This window comes from Bos indicus x Bos taurus, chromosome X (genome assembly GCF_003369695.1).
Source record: "Bos indicus x Bos taurus breed Angus x Brahman F1 hybrid chromosome X, Bos_hybrid_MaternalHap_v2.0, whole genome shotgun sequence".
Lineage (NCBI taxonomy): Eukaryota > Metazoa > Chordata > Mammalia > Artiodactyla > Bovidae > Bos > Bos indicus x Bos taurus.
In genome coordinates this window covers 137195487-137218896 of record NC_040105.1, presented here as the reverse complement: position 1 = coordinate 137218896, position 23410 = coordinate 137195487, and the positions used below count along the sequence as shown (strand labels likewise).

The window sequence follows — 23410 nt, the reverse complement described above, 5'->3', positions numbered from 1 at the left end:
TCCACGGGACTGGGGAATCAGAGACTCTTGGAGGGCACAAACAAACCCTGTGCACAGAAAGACCCAGGGAAAGGAGCAGCGATCCCACAGGAGACTGGGCCAGACCTGCCTGTGAGTGTTTGGGGGTCTCCTGCGGAGGCATGGGTCAGCAGTGGCCTGATTCGGGGACAGAGGCACTGCAGCAGCAGTCCTGGGAGGCACGTGTTGGCACAAGTCCTTTTGCAGGTCACCTCAGGCCAAACAACTAACAAGGATGGAGCACAGCTCTACCCAATAGCAGAAAATTGGATTAAAGGTTTACTGAGCATGGCCCTGCCCACCAGAGCAAGACCCAGTTTTCCCCACAGCCACAGCCGATCCCTCCCATCACAAAGCTTGTGCAAGCCTCTTATCCTCATCCATCAGAAGGCAGACAGAAGAAGCAAGAACTACAATCCCACAGCCTACACAACGAAAACTACAATCACAGAAAGTTATCCAAATGATCACATGAATCAGAGCCTTGTGTAACTCAGTGAAGCTATGAGCCATGCCATGCAGGTCCACTCAAGGCAGACAGGTAATGGTGGAGAGTTCTGACAGAATGTGGCCCACTAGAAAAGGGAATGGTGAACCACTCCAGCATTCTTGCCTCAAGACACCCATGAACAGTATGAAAAGGCAAGAAGATATGACTCCAGGAGGTGAGCTCACCAGCTCAGTAGGTATCCAACATGCTAGTGGGAAAGAGCAGAGAAATAGCTCCAGAAAGAATGAAGAGGCAGGGCCAAAATGGAAATGATGCTCAGTTGTGGATGTGTCTGGTGGTGAAAGTAAAGTCCGATGTTGTAAAGAACAATACTGCATAGGAATCAAGGTAAATTGGACGTGGTCAAGCAGGCGATGTGAACATCGACATTTTAGGAATCAGTGAACTAAAATGGGCAGGAATGGGCGAATTTAATTCAGATGATGATTATATCTGATACTGTGGGCAAGAAGCTATTAGAAGAAATGGAGTAGCCCTCATAGTCAACAAAAGAGTCTGAAATGCAGTACTTGGATGCAGTCTCAAAAATGACAGAATGAACTTGGTTCATTTCCAAGGTAAACCATTCGATACCACAGTAATCCAAGTCTCTGTAGCAACAACTAATGTTGAAGAAGCTAAAGTTGAATGGTTCTGTGAAGACCTACAAGACATTCTAGAACTAACACCAAAAAAAAAAAAATGTCTTTTTCATCATAGGGGATTAGAATGCAAAAGCTGGAAGTCAAGAGATACCGGGAGTAACAGGCAAATTTGGCCTTGTAGTACAAAATGAAGCAGGGCAAAGGCTAACAAAGTTCTGCCAAGAGAAAGCACTGGTCATAGCAAACACCCTCTTCCAACAACACAAGAGACAACTCTACACATGGACATCGCCAGATGGTCAATACTGAAATCAGATTAATTATATTTTTTGCAGCTGAAGATGGAGAAGGTCTATATAGTTAGCAAAAACAAGACCTGGAGCTGATTGTGGCTGAGATCATCAGCTCCTTATTGCAAAATTCTGGTTTAAATTGAACAAAGTAGGGAAAACTACTAGACCATTCAGGTATGACCTAAATGAAATTCCTTATGATAATTCAGTGGAGATGATGAATACATTCAAAGGATTAGATCTGGTAGACAGAGTGCCTGAAGAACTACGGACAGAGGTTTATAACACTGTATAGGAGGCGGTAACCAAAACCACTCCAAAGAAAAAGAAATGCAAAAAGGTAAAATGGTTGTCTGAGGAGGTCTTACAAATAGCTGAGAAAAGAAGTGAAAGGCAAAGGAGAAAGGGAAAGAGATACCCAACTGAATGCAGAGTTCCAAAGTACAGCAAGGAGAGATAAGAAAACCTTCTTAAGTGAACAATGAAAGAAATAGAGGAAAACAATAGAAATGGGAAAAACTAGAAATTGCTTCAGGAAATTGGAGCTACCAAGGGAATATTTCATGGAAGGATGGGCACAATAAAGGACAGAAATGGTATGGACCTAACAGAAGCAGAAGATATTAAGAAGAGGTGGCAAGAATACACAGAAGAACTGTATAAAAAAGGACTTAATGACCTGCATAACCACCATGGTGTGATCACTCACCTAGAGCCGGACATCCTGGAATGTGAAGTCAAGTGGGCCTTAGGAAGCATGACTATGAACAAGGCTAGTGGAGGTGATGGAATTCCAGTTGAGCTATTTCAAATCCTAAAAGATGATGCTGTGAAAGTGCTGTACTCAATATGCGAGCAAATTTGGAAAACTCAGCAGTGGCCACAGGACTGGAAAAGGTCAGTTTTCATTGCAATCCCAAAGAAGGGCAGTGCCAAAAAACATACAAACTATCACCCAGTTTCGCTCATTTCACATGCTAACAAGGTAATGCTCAAAATCCTTCAAGCTATGCTTCAGCACTATATGAACTGAGAACTTCCAGATGTTCAAGCTGTATTTAGAAAAGGCAGAGGAAGCAGAGATCAAATTGCAAACATTCACTGGATCTTAGAGAAAGCAAGGGTATTCCAGAAAAACATCTACTTCTGCTTCATTGACTACATTAAGCCTTTGACTGTGTGGATCATAATAAACTGTGGAAAATTCTTAGAGAGGTGGGAATACCAGACCACCTGACTGATCTCCTGAGAGACCTGTATATAGGTCAAGAAGCAACAGTAAGAACTGGAAATTGAACAATGGACTGGTTCAAAATTGGGAAAGGAGTGCATCAAGGCTGTATATTGTTTCTTTGCTTATTTATCTTCTATGCAGAGTACATCATATGAAATGCTGAGTTGGATGAATCACAAGATGGAATCAACACTGCCAAGAGAAATACCAATAACCACAGATATGCAGATGATACCACTCTAATGGTAAAAAGTGAAGAGGAACTAAAGAGCCTCTTGAAAAGGGTTAAAGAGGAGAGTGAAAAAGTTGGCTTAAAACTCAACATTCAGAAAACAAAGATCATGGCATCTGGTCCCATCACTTCATGGCAAATGGGAAAAAAAATGAAAACAGTAGAAGATTTTCTTTTCTTGGGTTCCCAAATCACTGCAGATGGTGACTGCAGCCATGAAATTAAAAGACGCTTGCTGCTTGGAAGAAAAGCTATGACAAACCTAGACTGTGTTAAAAAGCAGAGACATCACTTTGCTGACAAAGGTCTCTATAGTCAAAGCTATGGTCTTTCCAGTAGTCAGGTACAGATGTGAGAGTTGAACCATAAAGAAGGCTGAGCACCAAAGAACTGATGCTTTCAAACTGTGGTGCTGGAGCAGTCTCTTGAGAGTCCCTTGGACAGCAAGATCAAACCAGTCAATCCTAAAGGAAATCAACCCTGAACATTCATTGGAAGGAATGATGCTGAAGTGCCAATACTTTGGCCACCTGATGCAAACAGCAGACTCATTGGAAAAGATCTTGATGCTTGGAAAGGTTGAGGGCAGGAGGAGAAGGGGGCAACAGAGGATGAGATGGTTGGATGCCACCACTGACTCCACGGACATGAGTTTGAGCAAACTCTGGGAGATAGTGAAAGACAGGGAAGCTGGTATGCTGCCTGGCATGCTGCAGTCCATTGGGTTGCAAAGAGTAGGACACAATTTATGGAGTGAACAACAACATATTTTTAAAATGAATAAAGGGCAATGGGATTCTCCTTAATATTCAAAGCAACTTACATCCACAGGAGAGAGATATAAGCAATTCTTTGTGTTAAAAAAAAAAAAAGAACTTTCTTAAAACACTTTTCAATGGTAAAATGCCCTGATAGGGAATCAGACTTAATTATGCATATCTCACCACTCCCTTCATATGACATTTATTATATTTATTATAGTATTACCAATTGTGTCCTGTTGCAGAAGTCTTTCAGATAAAGATAAGTGGACAGTAAAAAAGGATAGCTAATACTGTATTTTTTATTGTTGCTTTTTCAGTCAAGTTGCTGTAATATTAAGGCAGTTTCCAAAAAGAGGATTTGAAGAACTGCATTTGCTATAGAAAGTAATCTAGGTTTGAGCTAAAAAAAGAAAACCCCAAATGGTTTACGGTTTAAGACAGGCTGAATTCATGATAATACAGGAGCAGTTTAAGGCAAGCATAGTAGGGGAAAATCCTACATTACTTGGCAAGAGATCTTTTCTCTGGTTCACATTCTACATTGATTTAAGTGTGTTCTTGGGCAAGTTTATTTGCTTCACCCAAGCCTCAGCTCTTGACTCCTTAAAATTGAACTGCTGATTTATTTGAAAACAAAAACAAATGCAAACACAAAAGCAAAATAAGCTATCCAAACAAGAACATATATACCTGAGAATTATTCTCTACTTCTAGAAAGACAAGGTAGAGAGGGCAGGCTTCTTATTTTGTAGAAAGAATGTGGTTTTGGCTTCATACACACCTGGGGTTGTATCCTGGCTCTGCCATGTTAACTTTGTGTCTTTGGGCTAATTATTTAAACTTCATGAGCTTCAGTTTCCTCCTGAGTAAAATGGGGTTAATATGGTCTATCACTCAGCTACTACTGCAAGTGAGCAAATGAGATAAAGACTTAAGGGCCAAGCATATGGTAGGGACTTAACAAATATTAACTTTCTTCTCAAATCAGATCCATTGCCCTATTAAATTTACAGATGTATTCTCTTGTTCAAATGAACTCGAGGCCAGTTTTTTTTTATGATCTTTATAAGCAGATACTGATTTTTAAGCTTTCCTGGTAACTGCCCCTAGGCGTCCTGTGTTGGGTTAGTTTGATGTGTCAATTTGGTTGGGCTCTAGTACCCAGTTATTTAATCAAACACTTAGGCGTTGTTGTGAAGGTATATTGTACATGTGGTTAATATCTACAATAAGCTGACTTTAAGTAAAGAGGATTACCCTTGATAATGTGGAAGGGCCTCATCCAATTAGTTGAAAGAGCAAAACTAAATTTTCTCTGAGGAAGAAGGAATTCTGCCTCAAGACTGTAGAGTAGCATCTACTCCTTGCCAAGAGATTCCAGTTTTCTAGTGTATCCTACGGAGAAGGAAATGGCAACCCACTCCAGTGTTCTTGCCTGGAGAATCCCAGGGACAGAGAAGCCTGGTGGGCTGCTGTCTATGGGGTCGCACAGAGTCGGACACGACTGAAGCGACTTAGCAGCAGCAGTGTATCCTACAATTTTTGGACTTGCCAATCCCCACAATCACATTGCAATTTCTTGAAACTCTCTCTCTTCCTCTCCCTATATGCAGCTAACCCTTGAAAAATGTGGGGGTTAGGCTCTCCCCAGGCACAGCTGAAAATTCACTTATAACTTTACAGTTGGCCCTCCATATCTGAAGTTTCACATTCATGGATTCAACCAACTGCAAATCACGTAGTATGATAATACGTATGTACTGAAAAAAAATCTGTATACGGACCCAAGAAGGTCAAACCCACGTTGTTCAAGGACCAACTGAATTGTGTATATATGTGTGTGTGTATATATGTGTGTATATATGTGTGTGTGTGTGTGTGTGTGTGTATACACTTTTGAACTGTGGGGCTGGAGAAGAGTTTTGAGAGTCCTTTGGACTGCAAGGAAATGAAACCAGTCCATCCTAAAAATAATCAACCCTGAATATTTATTGGAAAGACTGATGCTGAAGCTCTAATACTTTGGCCACCTGATGCGAAGAGCCAACTTGTTGGAAAAGACCCCGATGCTGGGAAAGATTGAAAGCAAAAGGAGAAGGGGGTGGCAGAGGCTGAGATGGTTAGATAGCATCACTGATGCAATGGATGTGAATTTGAGCAAACTCTGGGAGAGAGTGGAGGACAGAGGAGCCTGGAGTGCTGTAGTTTATGGGGTTGCAAAGAGTTGGACACAACTTAGTGACTGAATGACAACAAATGTGTATGTACATATATGCATGTTTATGTACATGTGTATATGCACGCACAGAGGTTCTGTTTCTCCTCTTCCCATCTAATCACTGTCTATAGCTAACACTATTGCAAGACCCAGTAGAATACTCTGAATAATTAATTGCTTTGGGGTTCCCCCATCACAAATGGTCTCCATTGGCATGGGACATTAAGAACAAGTTATAAAATCACGTGACAGTGAGCATAAAACACCGAAGGGAAAGGACATATTTGTTTGAAGATTGTTGTCAATCTACAATAAGACTAGTCCTATCCATAGGTAGAAGACTATTGTAGCCTATGTAAGATGCTTATGTCTGTCTTACGGTATCCAAAAATGAACAAACTCTTACCTTGAGGGGCATCAGAGGAAACCCTTTCTTCATCTTCCAAAGTCTTCCAAACAAAGTTCTCAAGACCTTTAATGCTCCCAAGAATCTTATAAGAATGTCACCTCTTCACCTATTTTGTTTATCACTGGCTGAACTATTTATCTGAGCACCTGTTATGTATCTAAGTTGAGTGTGACAAATCACAGAAGATAAGAGCCAGGTTCCTTGGGTTCAACTTTTGGCTCTGTCCTTATTAGCTGTGTTAATTTGGATAAGTTTCCTCCTCTGCCAAATGGGGAGGATGATAATAATGATTCCTGTCTCATGAAGCTGTTGTGAAGATGAAATCGAATAACATGTATGACAAAGAATACAGTAGATACCGGTACATATTCATCTTTCCTTTAGAATTGCTGCTTTTTTATTTTCTGCTACTCTGACCTTTCCTAATATGCATAGGAGAGCTCTTCTTACTTTTAGAGACACCCATCTTCCACTCCTATCCTTCCTTCTGCGTCACTTTGTTCCTATGACCTGGACTTTTCCTATTTCCTAGGAAAAAGTTGTCAATTAGTTCTACAGTCCCCACAACACATCTGCATGTAACGGCGACTTTAGAAGAGTCAGTATGTTAACCCAAAGCAGTGATACCATTTGTGGGAACAACAGGCACAGTGGCAGACAGGTGAGATTGACATGTGGAGGCAGAAAGCCAGAACTTTTCAGCACCTTGCATATCACAGACCGTCTACTAGGTAACTAAATGCTAACCTCAACCTTTCTATAATCCTTTTGCCCTCAGGTATACAGATGGTTCTTGAGTTACAAGGGTTTGACTGTTTCAACTTGATGATGGTGCAAAAGCAATATGCATTCAGCAGAAACATATTTTGATCTTTTCCTGGGCTAGCGATATGGGATAGAAATTCTCTTTTGATGCTGGGCAGTGCTGTGAGCTGCAGCTCTGCTGGTCACATGATTTTGAGGGTAAATAACCATTTGCTTACAACTCTTCTGTACCCACACAACCAGTCTGTTTTTCACTTTCACTGACATATTCAATCAATTACATGAAATATTCAACACTTTATTCTAACAGGCTTCATGTTACATAAATATTGCCCAACTGTAAGCTAATCGAAATGTTCTGAGCACATTTAAGGAAGGCTAGGCTAAGCTGTGATGTTCAGTAAGTTAGGTGTATTAAATGCATTTTCAACTTAAAATACTTTCAACTTATGATGGGTTTATTGGATGTAAGCCCATCACAAATTGAGGAAGAGCTGTAGTTTCCCTATGATAGTCTACTTTTGAAATGTATATAACTCAATCTGAGGTAGCAACCAGCAGAGACACCTAAGTGGAAACTCTCATCACTCTGTCACTTTATGTCCAAGAGACGACAGTGGGAGAGTCTGGTTGGCATTTGGGGCACATATTTTGAGTGTTTACACCCTTAGTGGTGCCTGAGGGAAGAGTTACTGCCAGAGGGGACTCTGACTAGAATCTGCCATCTATATAAACCTAGTTCTCACGGTGAGCTCGGAGGAGGATGGTCTTGGAATTTTACTTAAGACTAAAAATAACAACACAAATGGTCCCTCTTTAACGCTTTCTGTAAACTGGAAACAAATTTATAGTCTTTTTAGATATCACATTTCTTTTAGGTTCTTTTCTGAATATCAAATAATTCACTGAAACCTTTATATACTAGCTAAAAAATTGAGGCCCCATCATTTTCCATGGGAAGACAAATGTCCCTGAAGGCATATTCTATTTAAAGAAATAATCTTCATTTCTAAATTTCTGGTACGTGGTTGAAATGCTGGCGAGGGAGAGACCAGCTTTGTATACCAGCTACTGGTACATGAACTACCAAAATTCCATCATTCAATCTAACTGAGAGAAAAGTCCATTTGAATTAGTATAGAGCTCTGATTATAGAATATTTGAATGGAAATATAGTTTTATATTGCATATATATGTATGTGTGTGTGTGTGTATATGTATATATATACACACACACACATACATATTCAGACTAGCTGCTCCCAGAGTAGTTCTGCTGAGCTCGTTATAATGAATAGATGGCTCATTAATAATTAGCAATACAATTTACATCCAAATCATTCATATAATTTCCTAAAGTCTTAAAAACAATTTTTCTTAAGTAGGTCAAAACTCTTCCTTACAATTTCTCTAAGTATTTCTATAAGCCTTTTCTTGAGAGGCAGTTGAAAAAATAAAGTCAGCATAGCCCACGTTGAACCATTAACAAGTCTGAAGTGGTTAGGACTAAAAATAAGGTTTGATTTTATCTCTTGAAATGAGATAGTCTCTTACACTGTGATAAAGCTTCAAGGCAACAGGTCTCTTTATGTGAGTACTGAACGACTTGTTATGAGTAGGGCATTTTAAGGGTAGCCACCTGGAGACTAGGGTACCTCAAAGCCATCATTACAGTGTTCCTGAGAATCATAGATAGGTACCTTTAAGCTGGACACATGGGCCTATCGACGAATATTCTGAATAAATGTCTACCTAAATGATGGCAACAAAAATGTTTTTTGTGAGCAAATCCTTTTCCAGGAGGAGAAGATTTAACTAGTGGTCTTGCTTCCCAGGTCTCAGAGAACCTGGGGAAGCCCTTAGAGAGAAGCTTGCTGATTGGTGCTTAAGGTTAATCACTATGGTTACATGGACATCAAGGGGGAATTGATTAAGCTGCCTGTGCTCATTGATCCAGTACAGCCACTAGTAAACTAGACAGGACACATTTAAACAAAAAATGTCTTAATGCAGTTGAATTGTATACCTTTGGCAGAAACCTTTTGGACAGCTTTATTTCAGAACTATATTGAGACTATCATGAAAGAACAGCCCACATGTACAATACTTTATTATCTGCATCATCTCACTGGATTTTGAAGCTGGATTTATAAATGGAACTAGATGAAGGCTAGAAAACTTTCCAAATAGCTAGGGTTTCAAGAAGACTTGAGAGTAATAGTGCAGGTTTAGAAGAGAAATTTGGTTTGATTTAGATGGGGAATAGAGGAGATAACACCAATGACTTTTTAGATGCAGCTTGAAGGAAGATAGGCTAATGAAGCCTGCATCATTTGAACGCTGGTTTGACTAATGGCTAGAAGTCAGTATTGGCCCCTCACAGTGATCAGAAACAACGTTGACCTACCTTCCATCTTGCCGGCTGATGGTAAATCCATAATCACTGTGGTGCAAGAAACTAACATTCACCCCTACTAGAGGGGTTCCATCCACAGCCACCACTTGGCCTCGGATCACACAAGCACGCCTGCAACACAAGATGAAAGACGAATATAAAAGCATCCTGAAACTAGATTCTAGAAGCCAAGCTGGAGAAACTACAGAAAACACAGTTAAGCATAACAAAGAAAACAGTAATTTCACCAATGGGTAGTCACTTCTAATAACATTTTGGTGAGGGTGTGCATATCTTTTTTACCGATATAAATTGGGATTATACTCAGCATAGTTCTGAATCCTGATATTTTAATGTTGGTAGTATATTATTAGGGCTTCCCGGGTAGCTCAGCTGGTAAAGAAATCTGCCTTTACCAGGAGATACACCTTTACAATGCAGGAGACCCCAGTTCGATTCCTGGGTTGGGAAGATCTTCTGGAGAAAGGATAGGTAACCCAACCCAATATTCTTGGGCTTCCCTGGTGGCTCAGATGGTAAAGAATCACCTGCAATGCAGGAGACTTGGGCTTGATCTCTGGGTTGGGAAAATCTCCAGGAGGAGGGCATGGCAATCCACGCCATTACTCTTGCCTGGAGAATCCCCATGGATAGAGGAGCCTGGTGGGCTACAGTCCATAGAGTCACAATGAGTTGGACACAACTCAGCGACTAAACGTAGCCCATGGTATATTATGAACTTTGTCCAATATAATTAGAAATTCCTTAATATATCATTTTGTTATTATATAATATAGCCCTAAAACAGTATTTCTTGTTTAATACAGCCCCTATTTTGGGATATTTAGTTCTTATTTTTTCTACATCGAATTTCTTATTATTTCCTTGGGAGGTAGTCCTAGTTGTGGAAAGATACTTTTCTCTTATTAAAATTAATAAAAACTAAAATTAGTTAATACCTAAATACACTGTAGATATGATTAAAGTCCCTGCTGACCACCCTGCTCCTGTTGTTCCTAGTCTTTTCCCCAGAGGCAATCATCAGTAACATTGTGTTGAGTGCATTTTCTATGTATTTATATACATAGGTGTGAACTCCCGGAGTTGGTGATGGACAGGGAGGCCTGGCCTGCTGCGATTCATGGGGTCGCAAAGAGTCGGACACGACTGAGAGACTGATCTGATCTGAACATTTTTTAGGCCCTAAATACATATTGCCAAATTGTTTTTATTGGAAAAAGAATTTTAACAAAGCAGACTTAGTTGGATGAATTTTGACAGTTAAAGTTGGCAAAAGAGACATGGTCCCTGGTGATATATGGACCCTGTTTCTCTGACCTGAGTGAAATGAAATATTTCAGATTTTCCCTTTAAACAAATGAGTTTCATTCTTGCCAAATGGGGGACTCCATTAGACTAGCCCTTAATAGTGCTGGCCCCCAGGGACCCAGTCCACTAAAACAAGTAGACTTTCAGGTCTAGCCTGGCCAACAAGTTGTAACAAAGTTTAGGAGCTTGGGAGTTAAGAAGAGGGCTCATGGGCAACCCACAAGCATGGAGTATTCACTTCTCTGTCATTACCATGGCAGTGGGGAGGAAGAAGTCTCTAGAATGTGCATTTTATAGCTGGAGCTAGTAGGGTTGAAGAAGGTTGGGCAAGAGCAATGACTTTTCCTAGGGCATCAATGTAATTTTTTTTTTTTTTCACAAAGCGAAATTCAGGGTATCCAGGCAAGCTCAATCTTGGATTAAAAGGAGCCATGTTATTTGGGCAAACATGACTTTTCCAAAGTAATCATAGTAATTTCACCCTGGCATTATATATTCTTTGAATCATCAAGTCATGAGGAGGGAAGTGGGAGGGGGGTTCAGGATGGGGAACACGTGTACACCCGTGGCAGATTCATGTTGATGTATGGCAAAACCAATACAATATTGTAATTAGCCTCCAGTTAAAATAAATTAATTTATATTAAAAAAAAAAAAAAGCTCTCGGCCACAAAAGCTCATTCAAGAGAGAGAGAAAAAAGTACCCCGAGAAAGCAAAAGACAGTTACCAGCCAAAGCTTGGGTTATATGTTAGAGCCAATAAACATCACTACTAAAATATTGCAATCAGAGGAACTGGGATAGAAGTTATACTAATAGGATGTTTCCTGCATCATCTAAAGCCTTCCCCCAACACAAACTATAAGCCACTAAATATAGCACAAAGCTAAGCTGGGCTTCCCAGGTGGCTCAGTGGTAAAAAATCTGCCTGCCAATGCAGGAGATGCAGGTTTGATGCCTGGGTCGCGAAGATCCCCTGGAGGAGGGCATGGCAACCCACTCCAGTATTCTTGCCTGGGAAATACCATGGACAGAGGAGCCTGGTGTGCTACAGTCCATGGGGTTGCAAAGGAGTCAGACATGACTTAGCAACTAAACAACAACAACAAATTTAAGCTAGTATAATTGATGCTCTTAGTGCTTTTATTGAGCTCTTCAGGCCAACATTCCTAGTTCTGATATGAATCAGTGGCTTTCCTCTTACTAGTGAGCTGTCCGTCTTATGAATTCTATAAATAATGATTCTGAATGGCATGCAAATGGCACATTGGCACTTGCTTTGCCTTATCTGATTCCTCTAGTTCCTTTTTGTGGAGATTTTGAAATTTTGAGATCTTGAAATCCCATTTTTTTTCTAATAGAGAAGACATTTGAAAGGCACTGAATTCTGGATTTTGAATTAATTCTGACAGATCTGGTCCCTGTTTTTAAATCCAATGTAACAAGAAATGAAAAGAGAAGGATGTCTTTAGTTTTACACAGTAACCCTTTGAAAATCTTTACAAACCAAAATTTGACAAACTAGGTATAGATTAAGTAGAAACCAGCTGAGAAAATCTCCTGCAAACTACATATGGACTGGAGCCAGAGGGGTTGAGAACAGAGGGACATTTGGGAGGCCACCTCCATTTGAAAATCAGCACAGCATTGCCTCCTGAGCCTACATGCTGATAGCTTTTTGGAGAGTGTGATGGGGGTATTTATGAACTTGCCAAGGCTTTACCAGTTAGCAAGGTGGGCTTTTCAGCAATGATGCCTTCCTAGGTGGTTGCTGATTCCCTGTTGGCAAGACAATTCTACATTCGCTTATTTTATTTGTTCACATTAATCTATATAGTGTGTCTTCCCACAGCTGTACTAGGCTCAATTATTTTTGTTTTTATTTTGTCAAGTCTAGTTGACATTATTTGTCCATATTTTACGACAGACACAGGCCTGTCTCTTCTCTTTGCTGTTCTTTTATTTTCTATACAGCTTATATTTATGAAGGATCCAGGCTGGTGAGTGAAAGTCTCATAAAAGTTATCATTATCCTGTGCATTTCTCTTGTATTCCTCTCTTCCTTCATTCTGTATCTCATTCTGAGTAGACTTGTCTTTTGACTCCTCTGCTCTTTAATATTCCTCATATTTTATGAAGCACACGGATTTGTGTGATAATGACTCATCAAAGTCATCATTATTCCAGACATTGTCTACCTGTTCTTCTTCTCATTCATTTCACTCTTCATCATTCATAAATAATGTGCAGACTTGTCTTTGAACTCCCCTACTTTTTTTATTCCTCATATTTTATGACCCACACGAACTTACAGCATATGATAAAGCCCCATAAAACTTATTATTCCACATTTATCAGCACTGAACTCTCTTTGTAATGTATTAGACTTTAAATGTTCTAAGATTCCCTGTATCTTGCTGCATTTGCTCCCATTATTTACACACTTCATGTCATCCGTTTTTCACAAGAATAACTCTTAGCTCTTTTTATTCCTGGATTACTAGTACTTACTATAATCTTTGACCAAATCAGACATCCTGCATCAGTATAAATTGTCTAAATTTCAGGACAGCATTCGGAGAAGGCAATGGCAACCCACTCCAGTACTCTTGCCTGGAAAATCCCATGGACAGAGGAGCCTGGTAGGCTGCAGTCCATGGGGTCGCTGGGAGTCAGACATGACTGAGAGACTTCACTTTCACTTTTCACTTTCATGCATTGGAGAAAGAAATGGCAACCCACTCCAGTACTCTTGCCTGGAAAATCCCATGGATGGAGGAGCCTGGTAGGCTGCAGTCCATAGGGTCGCTGGGAGTCAGACATGACTGAGCGACTTCACTTTCACTTTTTACTGTCATACATTGGAGAAGGAAATGGCAACCCACTCCAGTATTCTTGCCTGGAGAATCCCAGGGACAGGGGAGCCTGGTGGGCTGCCGTCTATGGGGTCGCACAGAGTCGGACACGACTGAAGCGACTTAGCAGCAGCAGCAGCAGGACAGTATTAAAGTGTTCTTTTTTAATTGGCAGTAATTTGAACTGGCACTGCAGGCAGAAACCTAGGAAAAAATGTTTTCAGGCAAACTCTCCATTTCAGAATGAATGCTCTCAAGTCTGCTCACTTTCCCAGGTTGCTGCAGCTCCAGATGGCCCTTAGGGAACTCCAGATATATTCTTGGCAAATATGGTGTGTTGTGCCACTTCGTACAGCTCAACTGCCATTTTGTGTGCTCCCAGCTTCTAAACTCAATTTTCTTCATAATTGTGGATGGTAGCCTTGTAGCTGCTTTATTTTTCCTGATTTACACAGCCACCAAAATGTAGTTTCTCCCGCATGTGTATAATCTGTTTGTGTATGCTTCTCATATCCAAGGCAGCCTGAATAATTCATGTTTTTCCTAGATTAGATCCTTGCTGAAGCAGTGAGGTGGGTATGCCCGGGGTCTGACTTTGGTAACCCCAGAATCCTACTTTCTGTGTTTTCTGTCCTGTGCATTGTGCTGCCTCCATGTTTCCTCTCCAGTTTCTCCAAAAAGTGAAAGTGAAAGTGTTAGTTGTTCAGTTAAGTCTTTGATCCTCATGGACTGTAGCCTGCCAGGCTCCTTTGTTCATGGGATCCTCCAAGCAAGAATACTGGAGTGGGTTGCCATTTCCTCCATGAGGGGATCTTCCCGACCCAGGGATCGAATCTTCGTCTCCTGCATTGCAAGCAGATTCTTTACTGTCTGAGCCACCAGGGAAACCCCAAGCTTCTTCAAATCACCCTTTAAATGAGGCAGTCATCCTTGGCCTGTCCTTGGTCTGTTCTAAGGAAACATTTTGAACTCTGAAATTTTTGCCACGTGAAAACAACCCTCGACGTGAGTCCTAATCTTTCAAGGACCTTTTTCTGAAACATTTTCAATTAAATAATACTCGGAACTCTTCTGAACCTTTGAAATGAGACACCAGAAATTACTGTCTGAACTGTCACGAAGCTGTCACTGCAAATGTGTATAGCATGTATGTGCCCAGTGCGACTGTCTTTTGTGTTGTGTTGTGTGTGTGTGTGTGTGTACTCTTAGAGGCGGGTGCTGCATGCTCTCCATCTTTCCCTGGGGCTCTTGTTCTTTGATTCAGACTTGAAGGAAGACTCTGCTTCCTTCAACCTTTAGAAACAAGGACCTCTCTCTGCTGTGGTGGGTTACAGCAAGATAACTTGAACTTGGATGAACATGTCCAAAGTGACTTTAAAAACACGTATGGGGAAGATCACCCCTCACAAGTATCTCTTTTCTTGCTCTCTGGAGAATACAGACTGCTGCCAAGCTGTCTACCGGCTGTCACTATGCTAAAGCAGCAACCTCAAAGGAACTGCTTCTCCCTTTAACTAAATGCTGAATCCTCTAGATGTTGGGAGTTTGGTTTGAAGAACAGGGCATCTTGGGAAATGTAAGTCCGAATACACTTTACCGAGAGCCTTATTGAGCTAACAAGCTGCTTGTTAGATAGTTCTGATGCAAAAGGTCTAATTCATTCTGTATTTGCTATTTTCGTGGCATAGTCAAATTATCCCTAGCCTTCAATAAACTCTGGGTTCCATTTTCCTTTTCCCTTATTTGTTGCCTTTTGTCTTCAATGTCAAATTTCCAATATTCATTCAACACCTCAGGCGAAAACATTAACCTCAAGCACAGAAGTTGGTTTGAAAAACAACGCTGAAAACTAAATTGCTGAAAGAAGATGTAATTTACTGCATTGTATTTCTGATTAAAATCTTTCATAAGGAAAATGAGGCTGAAGGGCTCGGGAAGTTAGAGCTATTTGCTTTTGCTGCCAACAGGAGCATAAGAACCTTTGAAGGGTAGTGTCCCAAGTCAAGGCCTGGCCAGTGGGGGGTCTGGCAGCAGGTGGGCAGGTGAGGTTGTTTTTTCCACAGGAACAGATGAAATCCTTTCCACAGCTGACAGCTCTGGTCAAGAGGCAGAATTGAGAAAGGCTGAGCTGGGAGAGGCCATGTGGATCCTCTGCTCACTGGCACTGGAATCCTGCCTTGTAAATTCTTCTATGAGTTGTCAGTTGGCTCAAGTCTCCAAGGGACAGAAATCTGCTGCCTGTGAGGCGTGCTTTAATGGTTCTCCCGACATCTTCTCCACAGGCTTATTATATCATAAGGTTCCACAGCTGTAGATTGTGTCATTTGGGCTAAATGACCGCTGCTTCTGGGGGGCCCTCCTAGAACACAAATACCTCTGAGCAGTTGGGACAAAGGGCTAATGATACCCTCGTATCCATGGCGGCACACAATGAATAAAAGCTTTTATATTTGGGCTTCTCTGAGAGCTCAGTTGGTCAAGAATCTGCCCGCAATGTGGGAGACCTGGGTTCAATCCCTGGAGAAGGGAAAGGCTACCCACTCCAGTGTTCTGGCCTGGAGAATCCCATGGACTACATGGCCTATAGTCCATGCAAAGAGTAGGACACGACTGAGCGACTTTCACTTTCATTTTTCTCAGCGCCGAATCCGTGCTACTACATGTGTCACAGCCTATCCTGGGTAGGAGTTATAGGTCTGTCTTTCTTATTAGATAGTCACTCCAGGGCAAGGGCAGTGTGATTTTCTTCTGTGTCCTTCCTAGTGCCTTGTGTACATAGCATGTGCTCAACAAAGCTCCACTGAATTTCAGCTCAAATATCTTTATGTGAAGTTGCAAAATATTTCCAACCAATCCCACAGCACTACTTCAAGTGTTTCAGAGACCACTTTGAGGTTCATGTGTGACAGATAGATGTCTTACAGTTCATTTATTAGAAGCCAGCGTTCTATGACTTCATCATGAGAGTTTTGTTTGATAATTGATTACTTCAGGGAATTAAATAGTACCCCTGTGATTGGGAAGGATGAATGAATAGTCCTCCTCAAATACTTAATTTATGAACACTAACCCCATTTTTTCCTTTATCTACAACCATGTAATTACAATTTGGTATTTCATAACTCACATATATTTGAAGGCTCTGATATTGGGTATCTGGGGGTTTCCACATATCACATACTGTTTTTTTTTATTTTATTTTTTTTAATTAATTTTATTTTTTAACTTTACAATATTGTATTGGTTTCGCCATGTATCAAATGTAATACACCACATTAACAAATTGAAAAATAAAAACCATATGATTATCACATACTGTTTTTTTGATATAAGTTATCTAAGCTGGTACAGCACCATGAAAACATATAATGTTACAGCATAAACCTGTTTTCATGTTCTGAAAATGTGAATGCAGTGAAAGTTCAGATGCAAACCCAGTAAAATCTCATTAGTTTTTACTTAAATAGAACTGGCTGATTTAATCCTACTCAGTTGGTCACTAGTCCAAATAAATAATACCTACTAACTGGGTAACATTAAAAGCAGCTAGGTAGGAGCATTACCCATCAACATTCTAGGACTTTGGGAAAGGTGGTGCTATGGAAAATGCAGATAGTTTTTTAAGCAGAATTATTTTCCTCATGGCTAGTGATGTTTCAAGTAAAACAAAATGGGGGCACCCCCCTGAGGTAGGGTGGCTATTTTCCCATCTGCCCTGGTAATTGCTTGTCAAAAGTAGGCTTGCTTTGGATGCCTGAGATCCCGAAAGTAATGGGAAAGAGATCAAGTGTTTTGAAGCAATAAGAAAACTGACGACACAGTCACATTTTTCAGGGCTGTGAAAGTACCGGTTTGCCTCATTTAGACACATGATTATTTTTGTCCAGAATTTGAATCCTGAAATATGTGTCCTGGAAGCCCTTGCAACCCTTGAATAATCTCAAGTTTTATTTTATTTTTTTGGTTGGTTTGTTTTTGGCTTGTTTTATACCTTACTCAAATGGTTTTATCTTTGTAATCAGCCTGATGGGGTTTTATTAACCTCATTAACCTTTCCTGTCACTTCTCTGTGAATCTGCCCTTCAAATAATGGATAGTCATTAAATACAGGGCAAGTCTGTCTTGTTGGCTATAGCTTGGCCATGGATTACTCTTCCCTCCAGGAGGAAAAAGTGGGGTCTAACTTTGTCCACCCCAGTACTAGCTCTGGCTCGTTAATAATCATCGATGTGACTTTTCCTAAGAAATGGAATTACTCTCAGCCTCGTTTGTTCCTTATGGAAAGTGAGACTAATAGTTCTTCCCTGCCTTATTCCTAATCAGCTCATGAAGACACTGGAACAATAAAATAACCCAGTAAAGTGACTGCCTTTTGAACTTGACCTTTCAAATTATATTATGTACCCTGATATCTATATTTATATATATAAATGCATATAATATATACAAATATACAATATGAATATATGTATTTATAAAAATAAGACATTCATTAAGCACTTACTATGAGTCAGGTACCATGCAAGGCACCTTCCTTATTTTATTTCACTTACCATCAATATAGCTCTGAGTAGGTGCGACTAATAGCCTGTTTTAAAAAATGAGGAAATGGATTCAAAGAGGTCGAAAAATGTTGCTTAAGATAACACAGCTATTAAGTGGCAGAATTGGTGGAGGTCTTTTGATCTGGACTCTCAAGGGCCTAAGCTGTAGCATTTTAAAGAGAAGATGTGAATGATGTGGCTACAAAGGAAAAGAAAGTGCTCACCCACAAAGATGGTGCTATCCATAGGCTATCACTACTTTGTAGACCTTTACCAACTGCTGGGCACTTTCTACGTGCAGGGTGTATAGTGGATATGCCACACTGTGTCATTTATTCTTTCTCCATAAACTAGCATTTACTCTGCCCTCTCTAGGGACAAGTTTAGATGACAGAACCAGCTAAAGTCACTTCACGCAGATCATATGGCTGAGAAGTAGGTACTAAGGATTTGAGCCTTTCAATCTCAACTTCGCAGTAAGATAAAATATTAGAAAACACCTATTCACACTGAGATAAGTTGTAGACAGCTACTGGGCATTACTAATGACTGTTATTAAGGACCTCAGGACATCTGAGTTTCAAAATATCACAAGTAACCAATTGAACGGCTTTTTAAAGATTTGTTGGATTTCTTTGCTCAAGAACTTGCAAAGAAGTGAAAGTCGCACATTCTTTCTTTTTTGGTACCTTTAGGTGTTGACTGCTGATTTCAAGAGCTAGTCAGCACTATAAATCTTGGAGCCTTCAGCACTTTGTAATTTTTTAAATGTGTCTTGAACATGTGTTTCCTGAACTTTAGCATTAGATAAAATAGTTCACTGAACAATCAGGAGTTCCCATCTTCACAGGTGTAACACCTTTCACATAAGCGAGATCAAAGTGCTTTATTAGCAAGTAGCAACAATCTAACTTCTCACTTGGGACAACAACTGCACAAGGGATAAGCAAAGGAGGTTGCTTAGGAAAAGTAATGTGGGAAGACAGGATCACAAGGGATCATGGCAGAGCCAAACCACTCGGGTTCCTTTTCCAAATGTGGGCAGGTTATGTGCAGTGCCTCCCTTTAGAAAGAAAGGTGAACACAGACATTGGCAGGTGCTGATGCTCTAGAAAGAGATTTCCTCAGTCCTTAGTTTATTCAATTTATTCAGCAACTGTTGCATTGTGTGTTTACCAACCCCTAGTTGTATACATGGTATAATGTCTTTCATATTCTTAAAATTAAAAATACACACAGATTTGCCATATGTAAATAGACTTGGAGGTCCATAACTACTAGATTCATGAAAAAGTTAAACACAAAACATATGGATTCAAATTTGTTCCTCAGCAAAATTACGAATGATTACGTCACAAACCTTCTGGGGGAAGACCTGTACATAGACTGTGAATGTTAATTCAATGAATGCTTTTTAAATTTTAATTAATTAATTTATTTTTGGCTGTGCTGGGTCTTTGTTACTGCACTCAGGCTTCCTCTAGTTGCAGTGAGTGGAGTGGGAGCTACTAGTTGAGGTGCATGGGCTTCTCATTGCTGTGCTTCTCTCGTTGCAGAGCATGGGCTTTAGGGTACACAGGTTTCAACGTAGCTGTAGTGCATGGGCTTAGTTGCTCCTAGGCATGTGGGATCTTCCCAGAACAGGGATCAACCCCACGTCCCCTGCACTGGCAAGGCAGATTCCTTATCATTGGACCACCAAGTGAAACTGAAAGTATTAGTCACTCAGTCATGTCCAACTCTTTGTGACCCCATGGACTGTAGCCTGCCAGGCTCCTCTGTCCATGGGATTCTCCAGGCAAGAATACTGGAGTGGGTTGCCATTCCCTTCTCTGGGGGATCTTCCCAACCCAGGGATCAAACCTGGGTATCCTATATTGCAGGCAAATTCTTTACCATCTGAGTCATCAGGGAAGCCCACCAAGGAAGTCCTCAATGAATGCTTCAGTACTGCAATAACATTGCATTTCTTATAAATATTCTAAAATATAAAGTTTTCTTATCTTTTCTTTTTCATAATTCCAAATCAGGACACAGTTTCTATATATTTGATTTCTTTTAGGGTCAAACACTAATGGATGAAGATCTGCAATTTTTTTTTTCTTTTCATAACTAAATGGTCAATGGCTGTTGCTGATTTCTCTTTCTGGAGGCTATTCAGTTTGTCCGAAGTAGTCAGCTTTTCTCAATAGTCCTAGAGGACAGGCACCCCATCCACTTATCAGGAAAACCTGGTACAGTAACCAGTGTGTAGTAGTTCCTTGAGAAAGGTTTGTTCTACCTTTCTGTTTCACACAAGGCCACAGGATCCTGATTCAGTGGGCCCCTACAAGTGACAGCCAGGCTCTGGATTGTGTGATAGGCTACTGCACAAGGGTCCACGTGGCAGGAAATGTTCATGTCACAATCAACTAACATATAGATGAATACTATGAGGTTTCAGCTCTAGTGTCATCTCCCCAGAGAGGATCTCCCAGACCACTCTGTCTAAAATGGTCACTCTTTGTCCCTAACCTTTCTTTACCTCAGTCGACGGTACCTATTCCTACCTGACATTTACCTTTTTCATTATTGTCAGTTTTCTTCACTGGACTATATGTGCTGTGCTTAGTCGTTTAGCTGTGTCTGACTCTTTGCAACCCCATGGACTGCAGCCTGCCAGGCTCCTGTCCATGGGGTTTTCCAGATAAGAATACTGGAGTGGGTTGCCATGCCCTCCTCTAGGGGATCTTCCCAACCCAGGGATTGAACCAGGGTCTTCTGCATTACAGGTGGATTCTTTATCATCTGAGCCACCAGGGAAGCCAATTTGTCCGCTGTAGTCCGGAGCCTAGGACAGGGCCAATACACGAACCAAGTCAACACTGTCATTTTCATCAATCTCAAGATGAAATGATTAATCTTCCCCAAATATGGATTATCTTGAAAGAAATTGTAGGATCTATCATTACAAATGATGCCAAAGTATGGTTAATGGGGACATTTTTTCACTGCGGTGAATGGGAGTTTTTTGGGGTGATTGTTTTTTCCCCTTGAATTAATCTAACACAAACATTCCAAATTGTATTAAAAATTATTTATAGCTCCAGATGTCATAGGATGAAACATCTTGCAAATAGTTAAGCTGCTCACTGTCCAAATAAGCTTTGAATTTTTTCTTGCAAGTCACCAATAGACTCCTGTGAGTGTCCATTTTAGCAGCTCCTCATGCTCACCTGACTCAATTAGTCACATCTCTGAATGACTGCTGAAAACTTCCAGGTTAGTCTCCCTTCTGAAATTGTTTAATGACTTTATCTCATTTGATAGAATATGTCTTCTCTTACATCCATTTAGGTTACCTGTCTACTCCAGCAAAGCAGCAGAATTTGGGACTCTGAGTTGATGAACCCCAAGCTACTTGATGTTCCATAATCCACAGAATTTATTAAAATTTATAATTAATTTATTTTTTTATGTATTTACATGAAATTCTGACTGCTTCCCCCACTGGAATGTAAAGGGAATTCTGTGAATAAGGGGACCCTGTTTCTTTTGTTTACCCCCATCTCCACAGTTCCTGGCACAGAGTGGGTGACTCAAGAAATATCTGTTGAATAAAGGAGTGAACACATATCTTCATCATTTTGTAAAAATGAGTTGATAGCAGGATATTAGATTACATTAGGGAGAGTAGAGGACTTTGGTAAATATTGTAGAGAAATTTAGGATCCTCAGTAACTCTGGAATATTAATGTATCAGTAAAATGTACACTTCAAAAACAATAATTTGTATCTGTCGAGTATGGTTATTCTTAAGTCTTTAGTCTAATCTGAGATCAGCAACTTCTGCAGCAATGATCATCTTCCTAGAGCCTTTCCCTTAACCTCAGTCTTGATTTAATAACTCATTTTGCCATTCACAGGATTTTACATGGTATATGTTCCCAAATCAACTAAGTGCAGAAAAACATATTTTATTAAATAAGTTATGATAAGTAATTATGGCTGTTACCTGGTATCATGAATAATCAGGTGTGTGCATCAAGATTTCATTATGGAGGGAAGTGTCATAAACGAAGGGAAGGACTCGGGTAAATAAAGAGTTATCCAAGAAGGCCACACTCAAGGCATTTGCAGCACCTCAGTTTGTTTTGGGGTGCTTATCTTGGGTTTTCTCATGAGCTGGAACACCAAAGTTCCAGTTGTCTTCCAGTTCACTCCAAAGAGCCAGTTCACAGCAGTCTTCCTACTGACTCCCTGATACTGCTCATTATTTTCTAATTTTTTCTTGGTTCTAAGTTTTGATTATCAAGCCCACTGAAGGCAGAGAGCATTATTGATGGTTACACAGAGTTATAAATGATGTCAATTATGGATAGGCTCTGCCAGTGGTGGAATGTCTCATAAGTTAAAAAAAAAACAAGAGTAATTACTTTGCTACTGTTATATAATCACTTCATCTTTTATGAATTTGTTCCTGTGCTATTTGGAGAACAGTAACCTTACCTTTAGGCTGCTCCGACATTTGGGAATTAACTAATTTGAGGTCCTAATATCATCTGTGTGTTCTAGGCAACGAAAATGAGTTTTTCATTAGTAAATATGAGAAGAGCACTTCAATATCACTGCATCTATGTCACTCACTCATCCACTCCTTTTTTTTAACCTCTTTTCTGCCAAATCCTGTGTTAGAATCTGGGGATATGGTGGTGTGGTAGATTAAAGATGGTCATACATTCTTTGATACTTCTCTCAGTAAAAGGTGGGATTTATGACCCTCCCTTTGAATCTGAACAACCTCTGTGACTACTTTAATACATAGTATATAACACAAGTGACACTGGTGTGATTTTGGATCCAGGTCTTAAGAGACTGGCACCTTCTGGTTCCTGTCTCTTGGAATACTCCAACTTGGAGTTCTGAGCTCAGACAAACTCAAGGTTGGCTGCCAACCTATAGGCTGCCCTCCCATAGGAAGCCTGAATGGAGAGGATTTAAGCAGGAAGAGGGATTCCTGGAGGCTAGCCAGCTCTTCTAGCTCCCAGCTGAATTAGATTAGCTGAAAGCCCAAGTATCATGGAGAAAAGACAAGTCATCCTGGCCACACCCTGTCAGAATTTCTTATCCTTCCTTCCTTTCCTTTTTTTCCCTGCCTTATTTTCTAACCCACAGAATCAAGAAATCTAATCATCACCAATTATTTTAATCCACTATATTTTGGAGGAGTTTGCTATACAGTGATAGATAATCAAAACAAGAGAACAAATCAGACTTGAT

General features: G+C 40.3%; 1 protein-coding gene across 6 annotated transcripts in view; it reads right to left on the bottom strand.

Moving 5' to 3' along the window:
* TENM1 (teneurin transmembrane protein 1) overlaps positions 1-23410 on the bottom strand; it is a 908231-nt gene that overhangs the window by 155135 nt on the left and 729686 nt on the right. For all 6 annotated transcript variants that reach the window (XM_027535180.1, XM_027535182.1, XM_027535183.1 and 3 more), the window contains one exon: positions 9436-9555. In XM_027535180.1, coding sequence (XP_027390981.1) covers positions 9436-9555 — 120 coding nt within the window. The remainder of the gene's footprint in view (positions 1-9435; positions 9556-23410) is intronic.